We start from the raw sequence: 24,776 nt of genomic DNA on the forward strand, positions 1-24,776 counted from the left end.
TGGGCAGGCAGGGGGCATGCCGGGGGTGTCACTGTTGCACATGCACATGCTTTTAGTACGTGACAACAAAAAGGTTAGCCATCACTGGTCTAGGGTATCCATTCATACCTTTAATTCTTTCAATGGGAAAAATGAGCCAGTTGAAGAATCATTGATTTTTAAAGAGGTGAAAAGCATTTAAAGTATTTTTTCTCGAAAAAATAGTTATTTGGGATAACTTTGAGATGCCCCTACATATAACATATTCAAAATTGTGCCAGAAAATTTTATGGCCATTTCTTTGGTTCCCTTTATTAAAAAATAGTTTTGGGTCTTTCAATTAATCAATAAAGTATTGTTATACTGAAAAAAACAAAATAGTGAAATATAACACAGGATGAAATGTTAAATTTGAAAATTAAGCAAGAAGCTATTTATCTAAATAAAAATTTAAAACTCCAGGTTAACATATAACATTCAGTTATGGACTCTCTTGATAATTTTTCATATATGAAAAATGTTCACAGAGGGAATAATATATTTCTTACCTGTCCACACTTAGGGCACAGAGATTAAGAACAGTGACCCCCACAGATCCCTTCTGAATAAAAGGAATAACATGGCAAAGAAAGTGTTCAAAAGGTGTCTTCCCAAATTTTTGTGGAAATTGAATCTAATGGACAGAAAAAAGAAGAGACAATTAAATGTACATATAGAAAACATGAGCACACAATGGAATCAAGGAAGGTTTGAGTTATATGCAGTATTCTTTGTACATTACTATTATGAGTAGTGTGAGTCAAATGATTGACAGAATAAAATATTTTACATATTTTAGGAAGGACACATTTATTTTCTACAAAAAAAATGTGCAATGGATTTTAAGCAATCTAGCATTAAAGTAAAGGTTCCCCTTGTGCATATGTGCTAGTCGTTCCCAACTCTAGGGGACGGTGCTCATCTCCACTTCAAAGCCGAAGAGCCAGCACTGTCCGAAGACATCTCCGTGGTCATGTGGCCGGCACAACTAAACACAGAAGGCACACAGAATGCTATTACCTTCCAACCAAAAGTGGTCCCTATTTTTCTACTGGCATTCTTACATGCTTTCGAACTGCTAGGTTGGCAGAAGCTGGGACAAGTAATGGAGCTCACTCCGTTAAGCGGCACTAGGAATTCGAACCACCGGCCTTTCTGATCGACAAACTCAGCATTTTAGCCACTGAGCCACCACGTCCCTATAGCATTATTTACCCATACACATTCTGACAAGACTTAGATGACAATTCTGCTCAAAGTATTATCTATCAACTTTACTCCAAGGTTTCATACATTCATTCTGAGGAGCAAATAAGTGTCCTATGCTTTGTTTCCCTAAAGTCTCCTCCCTCTGTATTTACCAATTTAAATAGCTTGTGATGTTGGGCAGAAAATACACTTAAACTGTAGTGGAAGGCAGGCAGGCAGGCAGGAAGGACCTGACTCCTTTCTAAACTCTTAGGTCAGCAGAAAAGTGTCACCCAAATATTCAGCACATGGTTTTGGATAAGGTACTTAAGCCCTTCCATAAATCATGATGCCATCATAAATACCAATCAGGGTGATAAAATGCCCACTGGAAGGAAAAGTGTTACATTGCTTATCAGGACAGCTAATACATTATGTCCAACCAACTGACAAGAGCAGTAGACTAGGATCACTTCCACCAATATCCTGCACTCATTGAACACTAAAGTGAAACCAGGCCTTTCTGGTTCTCTGACATGACCTTTTACTTTCTTCAGTTTCCTAACAATTATATTCTAAATTCTATTTACTAACTTGATTCAGCACATTTGTATCAAAAAGTAACATTCTAGTCATTGAGGTGTACCATAAGACCCTGTCTTAATTTTGGGGAAACACAATAAGAAAACAGACAGACAGACAGACACACACACACACACACGCACACACACACACACAAACTTTAAAAAAAGGCCAGGAAATAAGCACTGTAAGGAATGAATATTTACAAGTTTCTGCAAGGCATCAAGTTTTTGAAAAGAGAATAAATAAAATTGAGGGAGTAGAAAAATGAACTCTTAGGGAAAAAATAAGCTTCAAAGGAATTTGTAATAGGAGTACATCAATCCAGACTATAGCATTCTGTCACCATTAATATAGTGCTACATTTTGTTCTATATTTTGCAATAGGTAAAATATGCCCTACTATTTAATTTCTTGGAATGTCAGCTTTCTATTCTTTTTTTTCCTGTGTGGAATTGGAACTGGCTGTGACTAATTAGGAAAAAAGATCTTACAGTTATTATAGACTCTATTTACTGAAAATACCACCCCTTGTGCAATTTACTATAAAAAAAGCAAATTTTATTTTTTAGGAGATGAATTTCAATCAGGAAGCAAACTGAAAACAGAACTGCTAATATAAACAATATTTTTGTACAAAACTATAAGGAAACCATATTCAGAGTATTGTGTATAGTTCCAATCACAGAATTTTAAGAACGATAGTACAGAGCTAGAAAGGATAAAAAAAGACTGTTCACACAATGATATAACCAACATGATTAGGGGTTAGAAGCTTCTTTTTTAAAAGAAAAGGCTACAGCACTTGGTTTTTTTTAATCTTGGACCAAATGTAAGGGATGATATGGTAGGGGTTTATAAATCATACATGGCATAGATTATGTGAATGCAGACAAGTAATGTTAGAACATCGGCTAAAACTAAATGTAGAAACAGGAGGTCATATAATCAGCTCCTACAAGATTTAAGCTAATTATAACCTAATCACCCAAATGATTTAATGGAAAATCTGTAAAAATTATCATGTACCAGTAATGAAAAATTGGAAGGAACATAACATTGAAAAAGTATCATATTTTTCGGACTATAAGTCACACTGGTGTATAAGACACACCAAAATTTTGAAGAGGTAAGTTAGAAAAAAAAGTTTTTGTCCTCCCTACCCCCAGGAGCACTCTGCAAGCTTCAGCAGGGCTGGGGGAAGAAAAAACTTCCCTTTTTTGTGAAAACAGGCTTTTTAAAAAATGGAGGCATTTTTGCCTTCCCCCAGCCCTGCTGAAGCCTGCGAAGTGCTTCTGGGGGCTGGGGGAGGTCAAAAACTCTTCCATTTTTGTGAAAAATGGCCCATTTTTCGCAAAAATGGGATGTGGGGATGGGGCTCAGGAGGCCAAAAATGTCTGTATTCAGTGTACAAGACTCACCAACATTGCCACACTTTTTTAGGGAGGAGAAGGTGCATCTTATACTCTGAAAAATAGTTGAGCAAGAGAGGGTTAAAATATTGTGGGATGTTTAACCAAAACTAATCAAGTTTTGTTTAATAACATGCTAAATAACAGAGTGCCAGAGCTAAAAATCCAAAACTGAAAGATTATAGAATAAATCAAACAACAGTTATCAGCACCAGAGTGCCATATTAAAAAATCTGGGACAACAGTTATAAAATCTAAGCATTGTAAAAATTTCCACCAGTCATTGCAAAAAAACTGTACTGCTGGATCCACAATATATTATGCTGAAATATTATCACACTCTAGATCAGTGATGGCGAACCTTTTTTGGCTCCTGTGCCAAAAGCGGGGGGAGCGCCGGGTGTCGTGCGTAGGCATGCCATACCCATAATGCTATGTGTGCGACACTTTCCACTGGATGCGCATATGCGCTCGACCAATGACAACCCCCCCCCCACTTTTGGGCCTGGTTTTTTTGCCTTCTCCGGGCTCTAGAGGCTTTCTAGGAGCCTAAGGAGGGTAAAAACAGCCTCCCCTGCCCCCCTCCGGAAGCCCTCCGGAGGCCTCAGGAGTTCCCTGAAGGCTCTGGAGGGCAAAAAACGGACCTACAGGGAAGCCAGAAGTCAGGAATTGTGATTTGCGATTTGTCCAGAGGCCTCCGGAGGGTCAAAAAAAGGCCTCAAAAGAAGGCCGAAGTCAGTTGGCCAGTGCATGCATGCACGCTGGCCAGCTGACAGGGCAGCACCTCACATGCCCTAACAAATGGCTTTGTGGCATGCGTGCCATAGGTTCGCCATCATGACTCTAAGTTCTTGGGAAGAACATGAGGGACAATGTCAGCTAGAGAAATGGCAGCTGTGATTTCACATTGTTGTGTGCATAACATCTGTGTATCCAAGTTCTTGGGAAGGACTGTACAGCTGAACAAAAAATGCCAAATCCAGTCTATCTGGCTGATAGTACATGCACACACAATAACAGTAATAATCAATTTTATATGCCATTTAACCGCCAGTGACTCAAAACATTCAGTTGGCCACTGAGTGACTGAAAATGCTGGATTAGATAGGTTTGTGGTCTCATGCAGCAGGAATCTCTTTATGATCTATGTTCACATACCCACACATTTTCTAACAAACATTATTTGAAACATTCAGGATAGTTTTTACATGTGCACACATTCCTTGTCTTTTTTCTAAATGCATGCATACATGCAAGAAAAGTGATCTAAAATTTGTGTCAGTGGGATAGAAAAGGCCCCATGAGCTGATAGGAACCATGTGAATAGAAGTCTGGCCCAAGACATATATATCTAAATGTATTTCCAAACAAAGCTGAAAGTTTGTACTTATGCCAAAACTCTTCGGTCAGCTAGAGTTTAATTTATTTTTCAAAGAATGCTAAAAAAATTTTTTTTAACTTATATTGTAAGTAAATACTACTGGGTTAAGAAGAGTTGCAGGAAAGCAAATGGCTATTGAAAGAATGGTATATAGAAAGAAAGGCAAATTTACATCAATATCAAATATTAATTAAGACATGAATGTTCACAAAGATCATTTCTCCTAAGGGATCATTTATGTCATTAGGTGGAATCCCCTGGCAGTGCAAATACGTGAATAAAAACAGATTGATGTCCAACCTCTGCATAAACACATCCAGCAAAAAGGTTATCACTACTTCTTTACATGTGGCTCATTTGTATAACACTTAATTGGAAATTGCTTTTAATTCCTGTAGATAACTTTATTTCCTATCCTGTACCCTGGCCTAATTGAAATGAGGTCTTGACCTTGTGTGTGGCATCCTTTTAGCTACTTAAAGAAATGTAATATACTTCTTCAATATGCTACAATAACCAATCCCAATCATCCACTAGTGCCCTTCTTGGCACCTCTTCCAATTCCTCTGATATTTATAAAAATGAACCTAATACTCAAGGTGGGTCTGACCAATTAAGAATTCTATGAATAACTATTTGGAACTTCTTTTCCAAAATCTATGTTATAATGCTTTTTCATGTGTGTGACAATCTATTATTGCAACATCTTTTTTTACTAGGCTAGATAAAAGCAGCTGGCCATATTATTTTTCTTTCTGATAAAGAACCTACACTAACTTCTTCTAAATTTGTCTATTATTTTTACTACTTGTGTAATCTGTGCCACCTACAAATTTGCAACTATATCTTTATCTCTTCATCTAAACCATGAAGGAAAATGTTGAAATATCCCAAAAAGAAATCTTATTACTCTGATATATCACTCCACTTCTTGGATTACTTGCTATATAGCTCCAGTTTAATAACTATCACTTAAGTTATGGTTTTCCAACAGTTGTACATCAACTAATAAATTTACATGCAACTCATACTTAAATCAGCCTTCTAATCAGAATATAAAAAATTATTCTCACAATCCACTAAAGAAGTCACCAAAGTAATAATTGTTTTCAAAACAATTCTTTATTATATGCTCTAGCATCATTTTTCAGATGGTGCTTATAAAAATTCAAACTCTCTGTTCCAAAGGCATTTGGAAACAGAGAGTTTGAAATTCAAATCTCTTCGAAACTTTAAGACTTACCCAATCTCTACTAATCTGTAAACTCCATGGATAAAAAAAGTAGAGATGTTCTTATTGGGCTGGTGGCGGGGGAAAGGCAAAGAAGAAGAAAAACTGATTAAGATAATTCCTAAAGAAAAAAGAGTGATGGTGGGAAGGGAAAATAATAAAAACACAAAAGTCAAATTAAAACAAAGAAGCATGTACTAAGAGATGTATGTGACAATAGTTACTTTCAATACCTGTGCAGCTATAAACTCATACAAGAAAGCAAAGGCTGCTACTGTTTCAACACTAGCTTAAAATGACTTTGCTTGAATATTGGCAGAAAGCTATTAATGGTAGGAAGCAGTTGGACAATGGGACAAAAAATTAACAGAATAATGTATTATCTTATCTCCAGACCTTCAAGCAAAAATTGATAGTTAATTCTCAGTTCCTGGTTGGGCAACAAATAGAATAGTTAACAGTTACAAGCCTCTTCAAACTCTGATTCAATATCTGAAGGCAAGTGGGATAGTGATAAATGTCTATAATTTACCGGAATAATTGCCAGATTGAGGATATTAAATGAAGTATTTCTTGTCTTATGAAAAGAAGATTGCATTAATTAATCCACACTTCTACTTTAAAAAGTTCATCTATTTTAGTTGCAATATATTAACTAAACCAGGCAGAGAATATTATGTAAGACAACAAAGTACATAAGGACTAAGAGAGATTAAGTTTTACTTTTTGTCTCTACACAATTCTCTGCAACCCAACAAAAAAAAGAAGGAAAAGAACTACTCTCAAACAATAGAAATAAAAGATGCAATAGAACACATATTATCCATTAGTTCAGGGCTTATGCACTAACCTAATGCTAACTGGAAATGAAATTAAATCCTGCCACAAATGAAATTTTAGACTATTTCTTTCAACTCCAAAAAAGGCTAAAGCCTGTAAGCCAAAAAAAAAAAAAAGGGTGCATGCCTAATCAGTGGACTGCAGTTAAAGGTTTTCTCCTTCCATACTGGGGAAAACCCAGAGGATTGCAGAGGGAACCATGTTCTATAAGAAAACATCTACATTACAGCCAAAACCTCATGTGAACAAATGAAACTATAGGAAGGTCACAAAACCAGAAGCCAGTCTGAGTTTTGAAGATCTGGGGGAATAACCATGAAGTTCCTAAACTGTAAGATCCAAGAAATGGCAGAAAGAAATGGAAAAACTGAGATCAAGTTTACCATATTTGTCTAGTAATACAAAATGACTTAAATGCTTCCCAGCACTTCAAATCCTTTCAGCTTGAACCACATAAATAATCAGAAACTACACCATGCCAGTTCTGATAACTTAGAAGTGTTACTTTTAAACAAAGATTACATTTCTTTATACAAATAGGACATCATCGTATCTAAAATAGTTAACAGTTTCATTGCCAACATGAAAAATATGAAATTAATATTAAAAAACTGAATATGGTTATAATTATTTATATCCATTGCTCAAAAAGAAAAGTAAATAGAAACTACAAACTTTGTCTTGTATGAAAATTTGAACACACTATTTATAGTGTGTTTAAAATAAGAAATAAATTTGGAGATTTGGAATAGTGAAGTTTATTATTTTACTATGCAGAGTAAGTAATGTATCAGTTTTCATACAATCCAGTTTTGAATAGTTGATCTGTGCTTTAATAAAAGCAATGTTAAAAAGTCTCATTCGTTATAATATATCATGTAAGTATTAAAGATACTTCTGTAGTAACAAACCTTTTACTATAAGCAAACATGTTACATTCTGCATTAAGTCAATGATTTTGTGTGTGTGTGTATTATATCTATATATGTGTGTGTGTGTGTGTGTGTGTGTGTGTTGAACTGTTGATTTGACAATTCCATGATAAAAGAGTTGAATCCTTTCCCTCTCCATGTGATTCTGATTCAATTTAGAATTATATAAATAAAAAATTACATTGACTATTGATCTCATCTCTAAAATTTGGTCAAATTTCCTAAAACTTCTTATTTTAGGAAGTTTACTACTGTATACTATTTTTTCACAGGAGAAAGGTAGTTTTCTCTTGTATTTCCCTGTCCCGTGATATTATTATCCAACTACAGATCTGATGTGTGTTTTTAACATGTCTGCTTTCTAAATAGCAACATTTAATTATCATACAGTAGATTCCTATATGAGTAATATTTATACACAGAAATATATTCAGTTTTAATTCAGTCTATAAATCATAAGATTTTTAAAGATACAAAAAAGGAATCATAAAGAAAATTATGATGAGCCTTAGTTCATTAAATAAATATATAAATCCTAAAAAAAATCCAAACTTCCAAATAATTGCACTACCCAAATTTTCATACTAGATGTCACTAAGCATTTAGACAGGGATACATTACGACTCTAAAAGGGAACATGTCCAAAGCCCAAACTCAACTATTAGTTGTAAAATTGATTTTAGTTTATGGTCTACAAATATGAAGATTCTTTATACTGTAAAATGCCATCAGCAAGTGCTATACATATGTAGTGTTTTTTTCTTCTTGTTCTTTCTTCCAAGCCTCAAAGACCAAGAAGCATATCAGTTGCAACTATGCTTTACTGTCCACCCAACTCTTCAATTGCATAGAAGGAGAGAAAGGAAGGAGAAGGAAGAAGGAAGGAAGGAAAATGAAAGAAAGAAAGAAAGAAAGAAAGAAAGAAAGAAAGAAAGCCAGCCAGCCAGCCAGCCAGCCAGACAGACAGACTATTGCTGTCTCTTACGGCCTGGAGAAACGAAGAACAGAAAGCTAAGAGTCTGTGTGACCAGAAGAAAAAAAAATGAGATGTTTGTTGGAATTTTTTTAAGAAGGGGGGATCCAAACCACCTTTTCCAAACTTGCCAGCATAATTGTAAACGACATTCCCTCACTATATTAAGTTCTGATGTGTGGAATTGAATCATCTGAATATCATCCATAGTGATAATCCACTCCCATGAAGCATTCAGAATTGTTTTAATGTTTCAAATAGCATGATAGATAAAATTATAAGTTCTATATAACACAATAACAAAAAACTCAATGACATTTACCACCACCTTATTAAATCCGTTAGCGATACAGAAACGAATAACTAATAACTGCAACTAAATAGACTGAAATGTGCCCAAGACATCAGTAACAGTCAAATACAGAACTGATGCCTCACCATCTGCTTGTCCTCTCCAAGCTATTTCCTTCTGTGCACAACAATAAAGTAGTGTATTATTTGTTTTGTAGTTAAGAATGATTTGCATACATTTCCTACCATAGAAAGCTCTGTTCTAAAAAAGACCGGTTACAAGTACTTTCTTAAAGGTAAAGGGTCCCTTGCACATATGTGCTAGTCGTTCCAACTCTAGAGGGGGGTGCTCATCTCCGTTTCAAAGCCTAAGAGCCAGAGCTGTCTGAAGACATTCTCTGTGGTCATGTGGCCAGCATGACTAAATGCCAAGGTGCACGGAATGCTGTTACCTTCCCAACAAAGGTGGTTTCCTATTTTTCCACATGCTTTCGAACTGCTAGGTTGGTAGAAGCTGGGACAAATGACGGGAGCTCACTCTGTTATGTGGTGCTTAGGATTCGAACCGCCGAACTGCTGACTTTTCTGATTGACAAGCTCAGCATCTTAGCCCGAGCCACTGCATCCCCTAAGCTACCATATTTTTCCAAGTATAAGACACACCTTTTTCCCTCAAAAAAGAGGTTGAAAAATCTGGGAGCGTCTTTATACATTGAATACAGGCATTTTTTGCCTTCCGAAACCCTGTCCCTTCACCAAAATGGCCATGCACAGCCTGTAGAAGGCTTTCAGAGAGCTCCTGGGGGCTGTGGGGAAGGCAGAAATGAGTGAAAAACAGGCAATTTTTTGGCTCAATTTTGCCCCCCCCCAGCCCCAGGAGTACTCTATAAGCCTATAAGGGCTATGCATGGAACTTTTTGACAAAAAATGGGCCCGTTTTTTGTGAAAAATGGGGCCATTTTTTGCTCACTTGGGGGGGGCGCTCACCCCCCAGGAGCCCTCTACAAGCCCCCTAAAGGCTATTGATGTCTTTTGGGAGGGAAACGGGGCCATTTTCTCAAAAAATCTGGCCATTTTTGGGAGGTTTGCAGAATGCAAAACCTTTTTCTTTTTTATTTGCCTCTTCAAACCTTTGGTGCGTCTATACTCTGGTGTGTCTTATACAATACTTTCTTAGCTAATATTAATAACTCACTTTACTTGAAAATACTATTATGTTTATAATGAAATGGAAGCAACCTATTTGCCACAGGACTAACGGCTAACCTGAGTCCCACTCAGGGAAAGGGCGGCCTATAAATGACAAATAAACACAAAACAACAAAACAAACATATTCCCTACATTCTCTCACATTAAGAAAATGTGTACACTGTACATCAGTTAACATGTATGAAAAACAGGATCACATATGCCACATCTTTTCACTTCCACCCCAACTGCAATTAATTTTAGTAAGTTCACTTGTTCATTTGTTAAGTGTTTAAAAGTCTGATTCATATAAAAGTTTGTTTACATGTAGTCTTCTAACAGCCATACTAACAATGATAATTTATGCATGCAAAACTATTGTAACACATTATTATGCTAGTTAAAATTATAGAAGCATAAAGCATATTACCTTATATACGTGGATAGGAATATATGATGATGTAGATGAGATCTCCCAAGGCCAGGACTGGCTATCAATGCATTAGGTCCATTCCCATACATTTGTTCTGGTAGATTATCCGCAGGAGAGTTGCATTTTCCAACAAGCCAATGATGAATACTGCACAAGAAATTACTGTATTGAATATGTTTAAAAGTATTAGCTATTGTGGGACGCCTTGCACAGCGACTGTTGTTAGTGTTGGGCTGATGGGCAAGAGTAATTAATTTATCTTCCAATTTTGTGGCAGAGGTTCCAGAATCATTCAGGCTGGAAAAAGTCTCTTTCCGAACCTTCACTGATGACAGATCCAGTTACAAAAAGTGCCAAGATTATCCAAAAATGAAATGTTTCCATTTTTTTAATCTTCAAAATCAAGAAAAATTGTTTTATTTAAAAACCTACAAGAAAAAAATAATATTTATGTTGCAGTATTAGCATTGTAAACAAAGCTTCCTATATCATTAAACAACATGAGAAATGATTTTACTTTTAAAAGAGACTCATCAGAAAACAAAATGTCAATCAAGCATGGGAAATCAAGAATCCAGGCAGTTCAAGTGAATTATACAGCTTTATTGCAACTTTTAAGCTTTCTTCGAGAATCTGAATTACAGGTACTCCTCAACTTACAACAGTTCATTTATTGACCATTCAAAGTTACAATGGCACGGACTTATGACCATTTTTCACCCTTAGGACTGTTGCAGCATCCTAATGGGCACATGATCAAAATTCGGATGCTTGACAACTGACTCATATTCATGACAGTTGCAGTGCTGTAGCATCATGTGATCTCCTTTTGTGGCTCTGTCAAGCAAATCAACGTAGAAGCCAGATTCATTTAACAACTGTGTTACTAACTTACAACTGCAGTGGTTCGCATAACAACTGTGGCAAGAATGGGGCAAATGGCGCAAAACTCAGTTAACTCAGTTTTTGTTTAGCAACAGGAATTTTGTCCTACTCCAGAAGAATGCCTTACTTCAGAGATATAAGTTCAGGATCTAGTTCCAGAGCAACCCATAGAAAGGTGGTGCAATATAATGCATTGAATAACTTTCATGTGACTCTAATCATGGTTTTATGTTTGAATGGATCATTTTAGTATATTACTAGCTTTACAATTTATCTTCAGTGCCAATTATTACTATCTAAAGAAGTAAAAGTAGAAAATTGTTCCTGTTTCCTGACATTCGCATACAACAGAAAAAATTTAATGTGTTCAACTGCCTTCCCTTCACCATTTCCCTCTTGCTAACAATCAATGTTCTGAGCCACTGTATTTTGCATACTTCTTCAGAAATTTCCCTTGTCTTCCCTAATATCATTCAAGTATTCCTTCTACTTGCCTGATCCATCACAGTCTTGGTATCCACAGTTATAGGCTCATATATTAAGTACTGTTTCTTTACTTATTCAAGCTCTTTTGACAGAAGTGATGGGTGTTTATTGTGATCGCTTTATTTTTATTTGAACTAAGAACTGCATTCGAAAGATATGCATATCCTTTGTCTAAGACAGCTTTCTTCAACAGTGTTTTGGACTACAAATCCCATAATCCCAAAACAGTATGTTAAATTCTGTTTAAATTCTGTACTGCTGCAGCATTGCTAACTAAAGAAAACTAAATGGGATTAAGTAAACTCCAGGTTTGGTTTACTTAAGCAATTATAATATAATCCCATTTAAGAATGCTCAGAATGAATACGTTGTGGCATTTGTTTCTAAGGCAATATGTTTATGCCTGCCATCTTAAACTGATTTCAAGCAGAAGATAGGTTACCAGGTGAAGGATGAAAACATTATAAGGAGTCTTAGGGAGCAACATCTACAATATTGACACCATGCAAAATATTTGTGTCACAGCATCTGATAATATATAAATTATGGTATATGTGTTGACACATTTCATCCTTAGTTCCTTTATGCTTAAGCCACTAGGTAACAGCACTTAGACTTATATAGGGCTTTTACAGCCTTCTCTAAGTGGTTTACAGAGTCAGCATATTTCCCACAATAAACTGGGTTCTCATTTTACCCACCTCAGAAGGATGGAAGGCTGAGTCAACCTTGAGCAGGTGAGATTTGAACTACTGACTGCAGCTAGCAGTCAGCTGAAGTAGCCTGCAGTACTGCACTCTAACCACTGCGCCCCTTCCACTCTATGATGGCAGGAGAGTGGTTCTATGTACCTTTGCCGCCATCTAATGGTTATCTATATTCTTGCAACAATGATCTCATAACACTAAATTATTATTTCATAGACTTATACCCTATATTTTCTCAGGAGTACCAGGTATTTACAGTTCATTTGATACTCCAATTTTACCACACAATGACCCAGTGAGGCAGGAGGGCTGACAGAGAGTGACTAAACGAAAGTCCTTCAGTGAGTTTCCATGGCTGAGGAAACTTGAACTTACTTCTTAATCAACACATTGGCCTTATTTTAAGTTGGCTGAATTGTCTTGACTTTAATAAAACTAAAATTACTATCTTAAAGATACTAAATTAAATTAAATAAAGATTAGTTGACTTAAATCCCCCTGAAATAAATGTATTTTAAAACATGACTATCTTGTACAATACACAGTACAGCTATATGTGCCTGCTTGGAACTTAATTTCTGAATGTTAGCTGTACCCATGTAAAGTATATGCTGAAAAGTATATTGAATTTATTCTAATCTAACATTAATTTAATCTAATGAAGTATTGTAGCAGTAATGACAATGGTTGAAAATTGAATGATATGATATTTACTGCTAAATCAAAGATGTGCCACTTTGACAGTAGTAAATACTCAACTAGCCTTTTAGTAGTGTGTGGATGGCCAAACTTCAAAAAGTGTAGAACCGAACTTGAGCAAAAACAAAATTCAAATGGATTTTATTTATACTTTAAACAATTCCAACTGTAATATAGTTGTTATCATTATCATGTAGTTGCTAGTTTATGCAAGTCTGGATGTCAGCTAAATTTGTATGTGATTTTCTGAGTTGCATTCAAATTAAATAGATTTGTTCTTTAGAACTAAAATACTGACTGATGTTAATCCAGGCACATGGGATTTTTTTAAAAAATTGGCAAAGAAATGGATTTATTTCTTTTAAGTTTCTGTAAACTTAAACCAGCGTGCAAACATATTTTGACATAATAGCATTTTTCTGAATAAATATTTTAAACACTTATTATACAAAAATTCATTGAACCCAAAGACATTCACAGATCATATAATTTTTATCCTGTTCCAGCTTAGATAAATACCTAAGAGAAAAGAGGAGGCATTAGAATCACTTTTTTTACTTTTAAGAAAGCTATGGTTCATTTCACAGAAAAACACACGCACGCACCCCTCTCCGCCCTTCTACCCATTTAACTCACGAAAAAAAGAGCCTTCCAATTCGTAGGGAACTGAGATCGTTTTGCTCGAGAACTTCAGTACTTCAAGGTTAAAAGTTAACTGCGCGTCCAACCCGGGTCGGTTTCCGGATAGACTGTATTGCAACTCCCATTCTGCTGGCTGACATATGGGATTTGTAGTACAATATTCCTGAAGGGCTCCTAATTGGGGAACGGCTCATTCAGTTCAACATTACAATCAGGAGGTTGTGAGTTCGATCCTAGGTAAAGGCAGATGTAGGGTCTCCTGCTTGGGAAGGGGGTTGGACTAGATGACCTGCAAGGTCCCTTCCAACTCTGTTAATCTGTTTACACTGTCCTTGGTAGACGTTGCAGACAAAACCAAGTCGTGAAGGCGGTTTTAGGTGAGCGTCAGAGCTGGCCGCCTCTTTTGCAGCTAAGCCGACTCCAAGCAGATCATTTCAGCTCGGAGGCTTCGGTTTAGCCGCTACCAGAAGAGCTTGTTTCCTTCACTTATCTTTCCACAAAATTTTAAAAAGGGGGGAAGCGGAGACGGCAGCGGCGCTTTAGGAGCTGCTTCTCCTCCTCCTTCCCACCTCGCGCCTCTCCCGGGCTGGCAGAAACTAAAGCGCCGAATCCTCGGCTCCAACCAAGCTTTCCTCCAATACAACCCACCGTTTGGCGCGGCCCCGAAAGAGAAGCGCTCCTGCCGCGCGGAGTCCGAGGCGGCGCGGGGAAAGTTCGGGGCTCGGGGCTCCAGGCGCGCTGCCCCGCAAGTTGGCAGGAAGTGGCTTCTGGCGGCGTTTCCTCCAAAAAGACTTTGTAGAAATCCTCCCTTCTCCGTCTGGCTGGCTGTCTGGCTGTCTTTGGGACTCTCCACCTCCACTGCTGGAAGGAGAGCGGGGAGGGAACGGTTGGATCAGCCCCCTCTTCTCCCCCGCTCTAAATTTGGAAGGGGGTGGGGGAGGGAATTCCAGTGAAAACCGAGTTGCTGCCAGAACTATAACCGAGCGACCGCATTCTGTTCCTATGTGCTGTGTGAACCCAGTTATGCGGTGGTCAACTTTATTATTATTATTATTATTTGTGTTACCCCAGGCTATATGATGCAACCAGTCATAAATTGCTAGGATCACGCTATTGTATATCACTGCAATGATTAATTTTGCTTGCCATTAAGATGCAAATCACAGGGGGGTTTTGTGTGTGTGTGAGTTCTCACTTCATAATCATCAATGGCATCAAACCATTGCTGTAATCAAAGTAATTATCATTTTCTCTTGCATATATAAGCCAGCCACTGTAGATTTTGGTTTTTCAAATAGATCTTCAGCACTTGTAGAAAGGCTGAAAGGATTGGGGCCATCCCAATCTCCAGGGATATACTGTCCCATAGGGAGCATGTTGCTCAGTGGTGGGATGAACGTACCTTCCCTACTGGTTCACAAATGTGGGCACATGCTGTGTCTGCACTTGCGCATCACCTTCTAAGCATGCGCGATGCTTGTGCATTATGTCGGAGTGGATGGGCAGAGTCTCCCACAGCCGCTGCTACCGGTTCACTCGAATCTCTGGTGCTGCTTCTCCAAAGTTCAACAAGATGGCATTGTTTAACAGAAGGGATGTGGAGGATGTCTTCTCTATTAGGTCAGGAGAGATGAGAAGAAACAATAGGACAAAAGTGGTCCAGCAGTTAGCCTGGCTCTATGCCAGGAGTGTCAAACTTGATTTCATTGAGGACTGCATCAGGGTTATGTTTGACCTGGGGGAACTGGAGGCATGGTCAGGGGGGCATGGCCAGCTTGACGCCACTCGTGTCGGGGGCACCTGTGGTGGTCTGAAAGCTCTGCCAGCAAAAATGGCCCCCTGAGCTGTTTTGGCTGGGATAGCTTCCTGCAACACTCGCCAACAAAAACGGAGCTTGGGATCGCCATGTCAGGTCCTCCCAAGCTCCATTTTTGGGTGGGGCAGCCTCCTGTAACCCTCTGCCAGCGAAAATGCAGCCCTCCCGAGCTCCATTTTTGCTGGCAGAGGCACCACGGATCGGTCCTTTGCTGTTTCTAGGGTAGCCCCGTGGGCCAGATCTACGTCCCCGTTGGCCGGATTCAGCCCATGGGCCTTGAGTTTGACACCCCTGCCCTATGCCATGGAGACTGTATAGGTCATAACTGGCACCTTGAATTACAATTAGAAGCCTCATGGGGATTGGTGCGGGTCATGAAAAAATGGTGTTACATGAGCATAATGAGAAGCAGCCAAAAATGTGTGGTGCTGCATACTGGACCAGTTTCAGCTTCCAAAGTCAGTCCCATGAAGATCACATTACAGTACTCAAACATGACGTGACTAATGTATGAGTCACCATGAGCAAGAATCAAAAGTGGGCAGGGGCCACAAATTCAAGTCTCAGTCCCTTTGTGAAACTTTTAAAAATATTATAAAATTATTGGTTAAACATTATTTAAAAGGATGGTTAACCTCTGCACAAAATTACCCTTTACCTGTGTTATAACTCGATTTTCTCTTTATTTATGTGCCATCAAGTCAGCACCATAATGCAGAGATAGATCCCCCCCTCCACAATAATGTGTCTTTCCCATTTTCCAATGGTAATCTCATCTACCATTGTAGCTGAGTTCATATTTACTTGAAATTAAATCTCCATGAAGTCAGTAAAGTTTATTCTCAAGCAAAGTATTATAGGTTAAAATCTGTAGGCTTATTCTGTTGCAGTGTTGGTTTCATTAAAGCTGTTTAATGTGGCACAGTTTCAATAATCATAGCTCTGAACATATATATATTTTGATGGATTGTTTTATATCGGCTATTCTGCTGCCTTAAGTGAAAACATCTGGAAAAACATATTCAAGTCTCTTATAATAATGCAGCATTCTTACTTAATCCATCACTAAAAGACAATGAATTTTAAAAAGGACATGTACAGATGTATATTGTGGAAAATTAATGGTCCTACTAGTCGGCTTGGTCAGGTTATGTAACTAATGAATTAAATTATAAAGAATAAACACATTCCCCCTTTTCATGATAAAATTTGAACCCTCCTTATTTTCCACCAAGAAAATGTGTTTCTTTTATGAGTCACTAGGTAAAAGATCATTTTGCACAATGCCAGCTAACCATATCAAAAGAACAACAGGAAAAGTTTACTGTATCTGTGTATAAGATCAAATTATGATGACTGCAATGCAGTGGTGGTTCTGGATCCTGTTGCAACTGGTATGGTGCAATGGGGCCGGGTGTCTACCACATGCGTACTTACCTCCCATGATGCTCTGCAACGTCGCTGCGATGCTCCAGTTGCTCAGTGGAGCATCACGCAGGTGCCGTACGCTCCGTGTGTATGCACGGAAGCCCTGAACAGCTCAAATACAGGTAAGGAGCGCAGGCGGGCTGGTGGGCCCTCTGGAGCACCATACCGGAATGGTACCTGGTGCTCCCAGCAGGCACCGGTACACCTGTACCAGGGCATACCAGTCGTATCCCACCATTGCTGCAATGCTATCTTTTATCTTCTAGCTTCAACTCCTCCAGAAACATTTATATCACTTCATATGAAGCTTTGTAGCAGCTCAGAATTGGGCCACAGCTGCTTAATCTCTAGTCAATTCAGATAATCGTGTTGATAACATAAGAAAAGAGATAAGACTTCGGGTTTACAGTATGATTGTTAGTTTTTTGTAGTGAATCTCCACATATGATTATTTATGTCTAACCTGGAAGTCTCCATTTGGTAAATGTATGAATGTTCATGAAGTTTTCCTACAGTAAATATTCATTCCTTAAACATACAGCCTGCCTCTTCACCCTTGACTAAGAGAAGGGAGGATAGGTAGAGTGGCTCACTACTCTAAACATGTTGGATTAAATATAATAAAATCCATGGTGGTGCGGTGTTTAGAACGTAGTCCTGCCATTTAACTCACTGCTCACTCCAGGAGTTTGATTCTGAGCAACTCAAGGTTGGCTCAGCCTTCCATCCTTCTGAGGTCGGTAAAAATGAGGATTGTTTGGGACAATATGTTAACATTGTAAAACCACTTAAAGAGGGCTGTAAAGCACTATGAAGTGGTATGTAAGTCTAAGTCGCTAGCATCCTGCCATATAATGAGGTCATTTTATGACCTCATTTTTTGATCTCAAACTATTGCTCTCCTTCAATTGAGATAGGGGTTGGAAGTGGTTTAATTGCAGGGCTCAAGGATGAAGTAATTGCCAACTTTAACCAGCTACAATGGAAAACTGGGTAAATGTGTTTGAGATTTTTGGGCAAGTCTACAGTAATTGTACTGTGAAGGGATTGATGATTCTAATTATGGCAAAAGCTCCAATGTACTTAGGTTCAAGTGTTATTTGGACTGAAGGTATTTGGTGGACAAATAGACTTTATTTCCAATGTTAAAGTCCTTTGGCTTAAGGGCATTTTTTGTCAGCTTGTTTCTTGTTTCATGTGCCTCCTCTGAGGCTTTGCAAACCATCAGACAAGTGCTTTGTAGTTGAGCGACCCAGTCTGTCAGGGAAGTGTTCTGGGGTGTGTGTGAATTGTGGCCGTTCTGGAATGGCTACAAAGTCTTGACCCCTTTCCACTCGGAACCATGCAAATCCAGTGCTGCTGTGGACTGCATTGTTATAAGCTACTTTAGCAAGGTCATCGCAGTTGTCTTGGGAAGGGCGGCTCACTACTCTTCACGTATTGGATTAAACATATTCATGGGGCACCACAGAGTTGAGATTCCTTAGCTTTGTTCTTTGGCTAATTGAGTCTGGCAGTTTCGAAAGAAAATATTTTGTTGGAGCCGCTATTGTTATTTTGTCCTATTGCAGAAATGAGACACAAACCACAGAAAAATTATTCTGGACTTACCCTTAGGAATTTAATCACGGCTGTAATCAAACCATTTCAGCCAGAAAAAAAAATTGAAAACGGCAGCCAAATCTTTCTTCATTATACCAATAAAGGAGGATTTGTAGTCCAGGGTTGAAATGAGGGGTCCTTGTGTGCTGTCTGAATTTGGTTGTTTTCTTGCATATGTTTCATTACCCAAATTGGTAACAACAAACTAGGTAAAACAGCAATGTCTAGTTCATTTTTCATTGTTTTCTTTCAGGGTAATTGGGGATGAGGAGTGTGGGGCAAGGAAAATTGAGGAAAATTAATTAAGGGGCCCTATTATTTCCATGTCTTTGAATTTCAAATAGCTTTCAGAATATAGCAGCAGCAGGTGATTCTATGCATCTGTTGCTAGCTCAGGGCACTGACTGCCTGTAATATCTTTGACTACCATAATTTTTGTTGCAATCATGCAGTTTGAATATTCATAACCGTCACAGATATTGCAGGTCTCAGCAACTTATACAACCAGATCCATTCTTCTTCTGACTCCCTTTTCACAGTCTTTTTCAAATATATTTTATTCATTTTCACATTCACATTCCATTTTACAGTCACTTATATACTGGATATTTGCTATAAGAAAAGAAATAAAACAAAATAAAAAAGAAAACACAAGTCATCATTCACAACCCCTCCTGACACTTCCATCCTCCATACACCCCACCTTCCCCTCCAACTTTCCTTTCCTCCCTCTAACACTCCCCTCCTACTTCCCTTTCCCCTCAAACCTTCCTTCTCCCCTTACTCCCAGCCCGCCCTCCTTACATTCCCCTTACTCCTTCCTTACTCCTCCCTCTTCTTTCCCTCTACCTCCCTCCTTGGTGTATTCCTTTATTCAACTGTGTTTATTAATATAATATAATAAAAATAAAATAAACCAAGGAAAAAAAATATAAAAAAAAAAAAGGAGAGGAAAAAAAAAGAACAACCGTATACAAGTGCATTCTTTTTCTTATTGAGAGTATTAACACCCACCCACCCACCCACCATAAATCCCCATCCCTAATCCTCCCGACTTCCCAGGGCCCACACCTGGCACTGCCCTCTATCTAAATTATCTTATAATTGTATGGATTAAAACTAAAAATAATATAATAAAAAAAATGGATAAATACATGTATAAAGGAAAAGAGAGAAAAGAGAACAAAAAAAAAAAAAGAAAAAGAAAAAAAGAAAAAAGAACTCTATGTATTAAGCTCGCCCCCCATCTTTATTTATGTTTAAATAGTGTAAGTGTCCTATATGTATTTTATTCTCGTCCTAGCTTCTTTGTTATTTACCCCAACCTCCTGTAGTCTCTCCAGTTCCTCTTCCTTAACCTTATATTCAGATAAGCATTTATACAAATTTATATAGACATCAGTATACAATCTAGCTCAAAAATAATCTCCCCAAACTTTCCCTTCATTCCACATATTCAAATATTACTTTACAGAGAAATAATCTCACCAAACTTTCCCTTCTAATAGGATTTAAACAGCGTAAGTCGTTCCGCGCGCATTTCACCCTCGTCCCTTTTCCCATAATCCCTACAGATAATCTTTCTTAACCTTATTTTCAAACAAGAGTCAAAATTTATACAAATTTGTGCAGACATCAATTTACAATCTAGCTCAAAATGATCTGACCAAACTTTCCCTTCTAGTAAGATTTAAGCAGCGTGGATCCAATATTACTTTACACTAAAATCAATTTGCATTCTATCTTGAAATGATCCCATCCAGCTTTCCCTTCTAATAAGATTTAAACAATGTAAATCATTCCGCATGCATTTTACCCTCATTCCTTGCTTCTCTGATATTTACCACTATCAAATTTATGCAGACATTAGTTTACACTCTAGCTCAAAATAATTTCGTCAAGCTTTCCTTCTAATAAAAATTAAATAGCATAGATCATTCCACATATTCAAATAATAGTTTCCACAAGAGTCAGTTTACCTTCTATTTTAAAATAATCTCTTCAAACTTTCCCTTCTAACAAGATTTAAACAACGTGAATCATTCTGCATGCATTTTACAAATGTACATTCAGCATCACCCACCAATATCCAATTCCGCTTTTTCTACGGAGAGAGATCGCAACCCCCCTTCAATCCACGGCTTTGACGAATATTTTAAAATGTCTAAATTCTCGAACTCCGCTTTTCTGCTTCTCCGCGGGAGGGGGAGCTACCCCCTCCATCTTGCAGCCATGTGGTCTGTTGCTTGCCTTCTCCTTCGGCTTGTCCTTCCTCTTTTCCAAGTGAATCAGGAAGTCCCGCCTTCAAGGTCTTGTAATAGAAATCTCGAGCCTCCGAAACAGAGTTAAGACGAAGTCTTTGATTCTCAAATGTGACCGTAATGCCGGCTGGGGCCTCCCATCTATATTGAATCTGTTGATTTCTAAGCTCTTTAGTTAAAAAGCATAGTCTCTTCTTGCTCTCAACATCTGAAATGGTATTTCTTTGAAGACAATCAAGTCCTGGCCATCAACTCGCAAGCTATTATTGTAAAATTTTTGCATGATCGCGTTTCTGGATTCTTTTGTGGATAAATATATAATTATGTCCCTCGGGAGCTGTCGCTGTTCCGCTACCAACGAATTCTGTCGATAGATTTTCCGAATCTGCCAATCAAAATTAAATCCCGGGCTTCCCACCGTGGCTGAAGGCTTCAACAAAGGTCTGTTTCAGATTCTCTCGCTCCTTTTCGCGGAATCCTCTGACTCTTATTGCAAATGCCTTCTTATTAAAGTTTATCATAACAAGCTGTTCTTGAGTATCTCTAATTTTTTGTTCTAATATTTGGATATTAGTGGTCAACTTAGAGTTAGCCTCCTCCAAGCTTTCCAGTTTGCTCTCCATTTCAGCGGTATAATCTGACAGGGCAGACACGGCTGCAAACGTATTCACCTTCATTTGGGCAATTTTAGAATTTAAATTACCATATAGCTCCAATACAAATTCTTTAATTTCTTGTTTAAAATCATTAAACATTTGAAAGAAAAATTCCTGTGTTAAGAATTCTCCAGTAGAGGGCGTAGGAGACAAGGGCTGCGATTCCATAATAGATTCTTTAAATTCTTTCGTAGATTTCATAGGGAGACGCTTCGATTTTGACTTGGGTGCCATTGTAAATAAACAAATAAACAGTGCTCTCGCTCCCCTCTGTTTCCCAAAAAAATTATTTTGTTAAGGAGCGGTCTGCAAGAAGGTAAAGCCGGTTAAGTACATCCCCTATCAGTCACCAACGGAGAGAAATCGCCATTTTGAAGTCCGTTTAAACAAAGAAGCCTCTAGGACAAATGGAGCTGGTGTTTAAGATAGTAATAAAAGCATAAATCTCACAGGGATGGGACCCGCCCGTATTAATCCTAGCTTCAAACAACTTTGCTTTGTCCTGGGGGGGGGGGGTCGCCTGTCTAGGGCTGCAAAAAAAAAGCAGCTGAGAAGAACTGGCTGGAGATAAAGGCTCCGCTTACGCTGGATCAAATCTCTGTCCACAGCCAAAAAAAGAAAAAGGCTGTGAACTACGAATAGACCCTAGCCACAGAGCTACTCCCTGCCCTTTCTTAGCCAAAAAGGGGTGATATCTATGATCTTATTTAGATATACAGACCAGATCTCTGAGAGGAGCCCCGTTGAGCCCTCTTCGGCGACAGGCTCCGCCCCCCGGAAGCCTCTTTTCACAGTCTTTGAAAACCACCTGTATTATCAAAAAAATGGTGACATGATATGACTGACTATTACATATGTATTTAGCAGGGAGGGGGATTCAAAAAAAATTGCCACTGGTGGGCGTGGCTAAGTGGGGGGCTGTGACTGCCAGCATGACGTCACTCACATTCACACCCATTCAGTCACATGATTCCCCCACGTAGCAACGCCCACCAAATAGATGGCAAAACATTCTCTTTTGCCAACTGGGGAAGCTGGCAAAGAAGCCTTCCATCTGCTGCCCCCTCTTTGAAGGGGACAATAACAAAATACAGCCATGGTCTTGCCAAGAAACAACTTTAATGTCCAAATTTATTTTGACTTACGAAAAACTGCTTTTATCGGTGGAGCAACACGCTCACGACTCCTCTGCACCATGCTGGCTTTCCCCGCCACCGCGGCTGCTTCTATTTCAGCATCGAATGGTCCGTGCCCTCCCTACAACACCCCCCCGTGCTTGCCCTGGCATCACCCTGGCAGAAGGAGCCAACCAAGGGAAGAAGAGGGGCTAGAGAATGAAACGGGCGCGGCATCAGCTGGAAAAAGCTGCTGCCATCGGCACCATGTTTTTGCACATTCTTTGCCAGTGAACATTATCACCTAGGGATGCACTCACTTTTGTAGCCAGAGCTTTAGACATTAATGGTTGTGTGTTGCGTTATATTTAGGGGACAGCTCATTTACACTGTTATACAAGCTGTATACTCACTACTTTACATTGTAGCCAAGTGTCATTTCTTCAGTATTGTCACATGAACAGATATACTTAAATATTTACAAAATGTGAGAGGGTATACCAGTGGTGAAATTCATTTTTTTTTACTACCTGTTCTGTGGATGTGGCTTGGTGGGCATGGCAGGAGAAGGATACTGCACAATTCCCATACCCTCCCACTCCTGGGGAAAGATACTGTAAAATCTCCATTCCCAACTCACTCTGGGGCCAGCCAGAGGTTATATCTGCCTGTTCTCCAAACTACTCAAAATTTCCGCTATCAGTTCTCCAGAACCTGTCAGAACCTGCTGAATTTCACCTCTGGGGTGTACTCAATTCTGTGAGATTTTAACTTTGGAAGAAATAAAAAAATTAAGAAAGAAAAAAAGACATTAGCTTTCTTCAGGTGAATTTTTCTTCTTCTGATTCTATCATGGAGTCCCATAAAATCTGTGGACCACAGGTTTGGAAAATTCTGCTCTTTGTGATCAGAATTTTTAAGCAGTAGCTGTTGTACAAACTGCATTAGGATATAAATGGCTAAACCTCAAATGAAATTGAATATTAATAATCACCTTGATATCTTCAGATGGTGACTTATAAATTTAGAAGCTTGTCAAAAGCCAGACTGGGATATAAGGGAATCAGTATGGGTTCAATAGTCATAGCATTGCTCCAACCCCTTTTCCCCAGGCAGCTGCGTCTTCCTTTGACCTCTTTGGGACAAAGCCAAGTTTTCTGCTTAAACTTTTATCAGAACATGATGTGTTTATTAATCATTATTATAAAGAGGAGGGGAGAGGAGGAGGAGGAGAGAGGAGGGAGGAGGGAGCGGAAGGAGGGAGAAGAGAAAGGAGGAGGAGGAGGAGGAGGAGGAGGAGGAGGAGGAGGAGGAGGAGTTTTTTTTGTTCAGGCCACAGCAATCTAGATGGCCTTCTAAGGCAAATCCAGATTCTATGTTCTTTCAACGTTTTAAGAAAGTGGCCTCAAAAGGGAAGGGATAATCCCTGAGCGCAAGTGATGATTTGTTGTGTTGTTGTTGTTGTTGTTGTTGTTGTGTATTTGGTTACTCTGGTGAGATTCACAGCCTTTGGGGCTGGTTGGTAGCTCAGCAGCTCGAGTCCTAACCAAGGACCTAGGAACTATTAAGGTAACATCGGAGGATGTAAGCTGTTCCAAGTAGAGTGGTTTTTTGTAGAATCAGAATGTTCAAGTCTCATAAATTTAAAATTTTCAGATAGTGAGGTAGCCCTTTAGGTATTGCTCTAAGGGCTCCAATTACAATCGGGACAACACACAATTTCTTTTCCACAGTCGCTCAACTTCAATTGGCAAGTCCCAGTACTTTGTGATTTTTTCTTGCTGTTTATCTTCAATTCGTGCATCTCCAGGTATTGCAATGTCAATGAACCATACTTTTTTCTTTTCAACTATTGTTATGTCAGGTGTGTTGTGGGCCAAGTGCCTGTCAGTCTGAATTCTGAAGTCCCATAAGATCTTGACTTTCTCATTCTCTAAAACCTTCTGAACCTGAAGTTCCCAGTGGTTTTTGCTGTACTCAAGTCCAAACTTTTTGGCACAATTTCCAGT

At 38.7% G+C, this 24,776-nt stretch overlaps 1 protein-coding gene across 1 annotated transcript in view; it reads right to left on the minus strand.

The window, feature by feature from the left end:
• The window catches only part of EDNRA (endothelin receptor type A), a 38,788-nt gene extending 24,052 nt beyond the window's left edge, over nucleotides 1-14,736 (minus strand). The window contains 8 exon segments of the mRNA XM_032223512.1: nucleotides 528-652; nucleotides 10,468-10,489; nucleotides 10,491-10,522; nucleotides 10,524-10,552; nucleotides 10,555-10,639; nucleotides 10,641-10,766; nucleotides 10,768-10,898; nucleotides 13,884-14,736. Coding sequence (XP_032079403.1) covers nucleotides 528-652; nucleotides 10,468-10,489; nucleotides 10,491-10,522; nucleotides 10,524-10,552; nucleotides 10,555-10,639; nucleotides 10,641-10,766; nucleotides 10,768-10,854 — 506 coding nt within the window. The 5' untranslated portion in view covers nucleotides 10,855-10,898; nucleotides 13,884-14,736.
• Between the last annotated feature and the right edge of the window lie 10,040 nt (nucleotides 14,737-24,776).

This window comes from Thamnophis elegans, chromosome 9 (assembly GCF_009769535.1).
Source record: "Thamnophis elegans isolate rThaEle1 chromosome 9, rThaEle1.pri, whole genome shotgun sequence".
In the NCBI taxonomy this organism is placed as follows: Eukaryota; Metazoa; Chordata; class Lepidosauria; order Squamata; family Colubridae; genus Thamnophis; species Thamnophis elegans.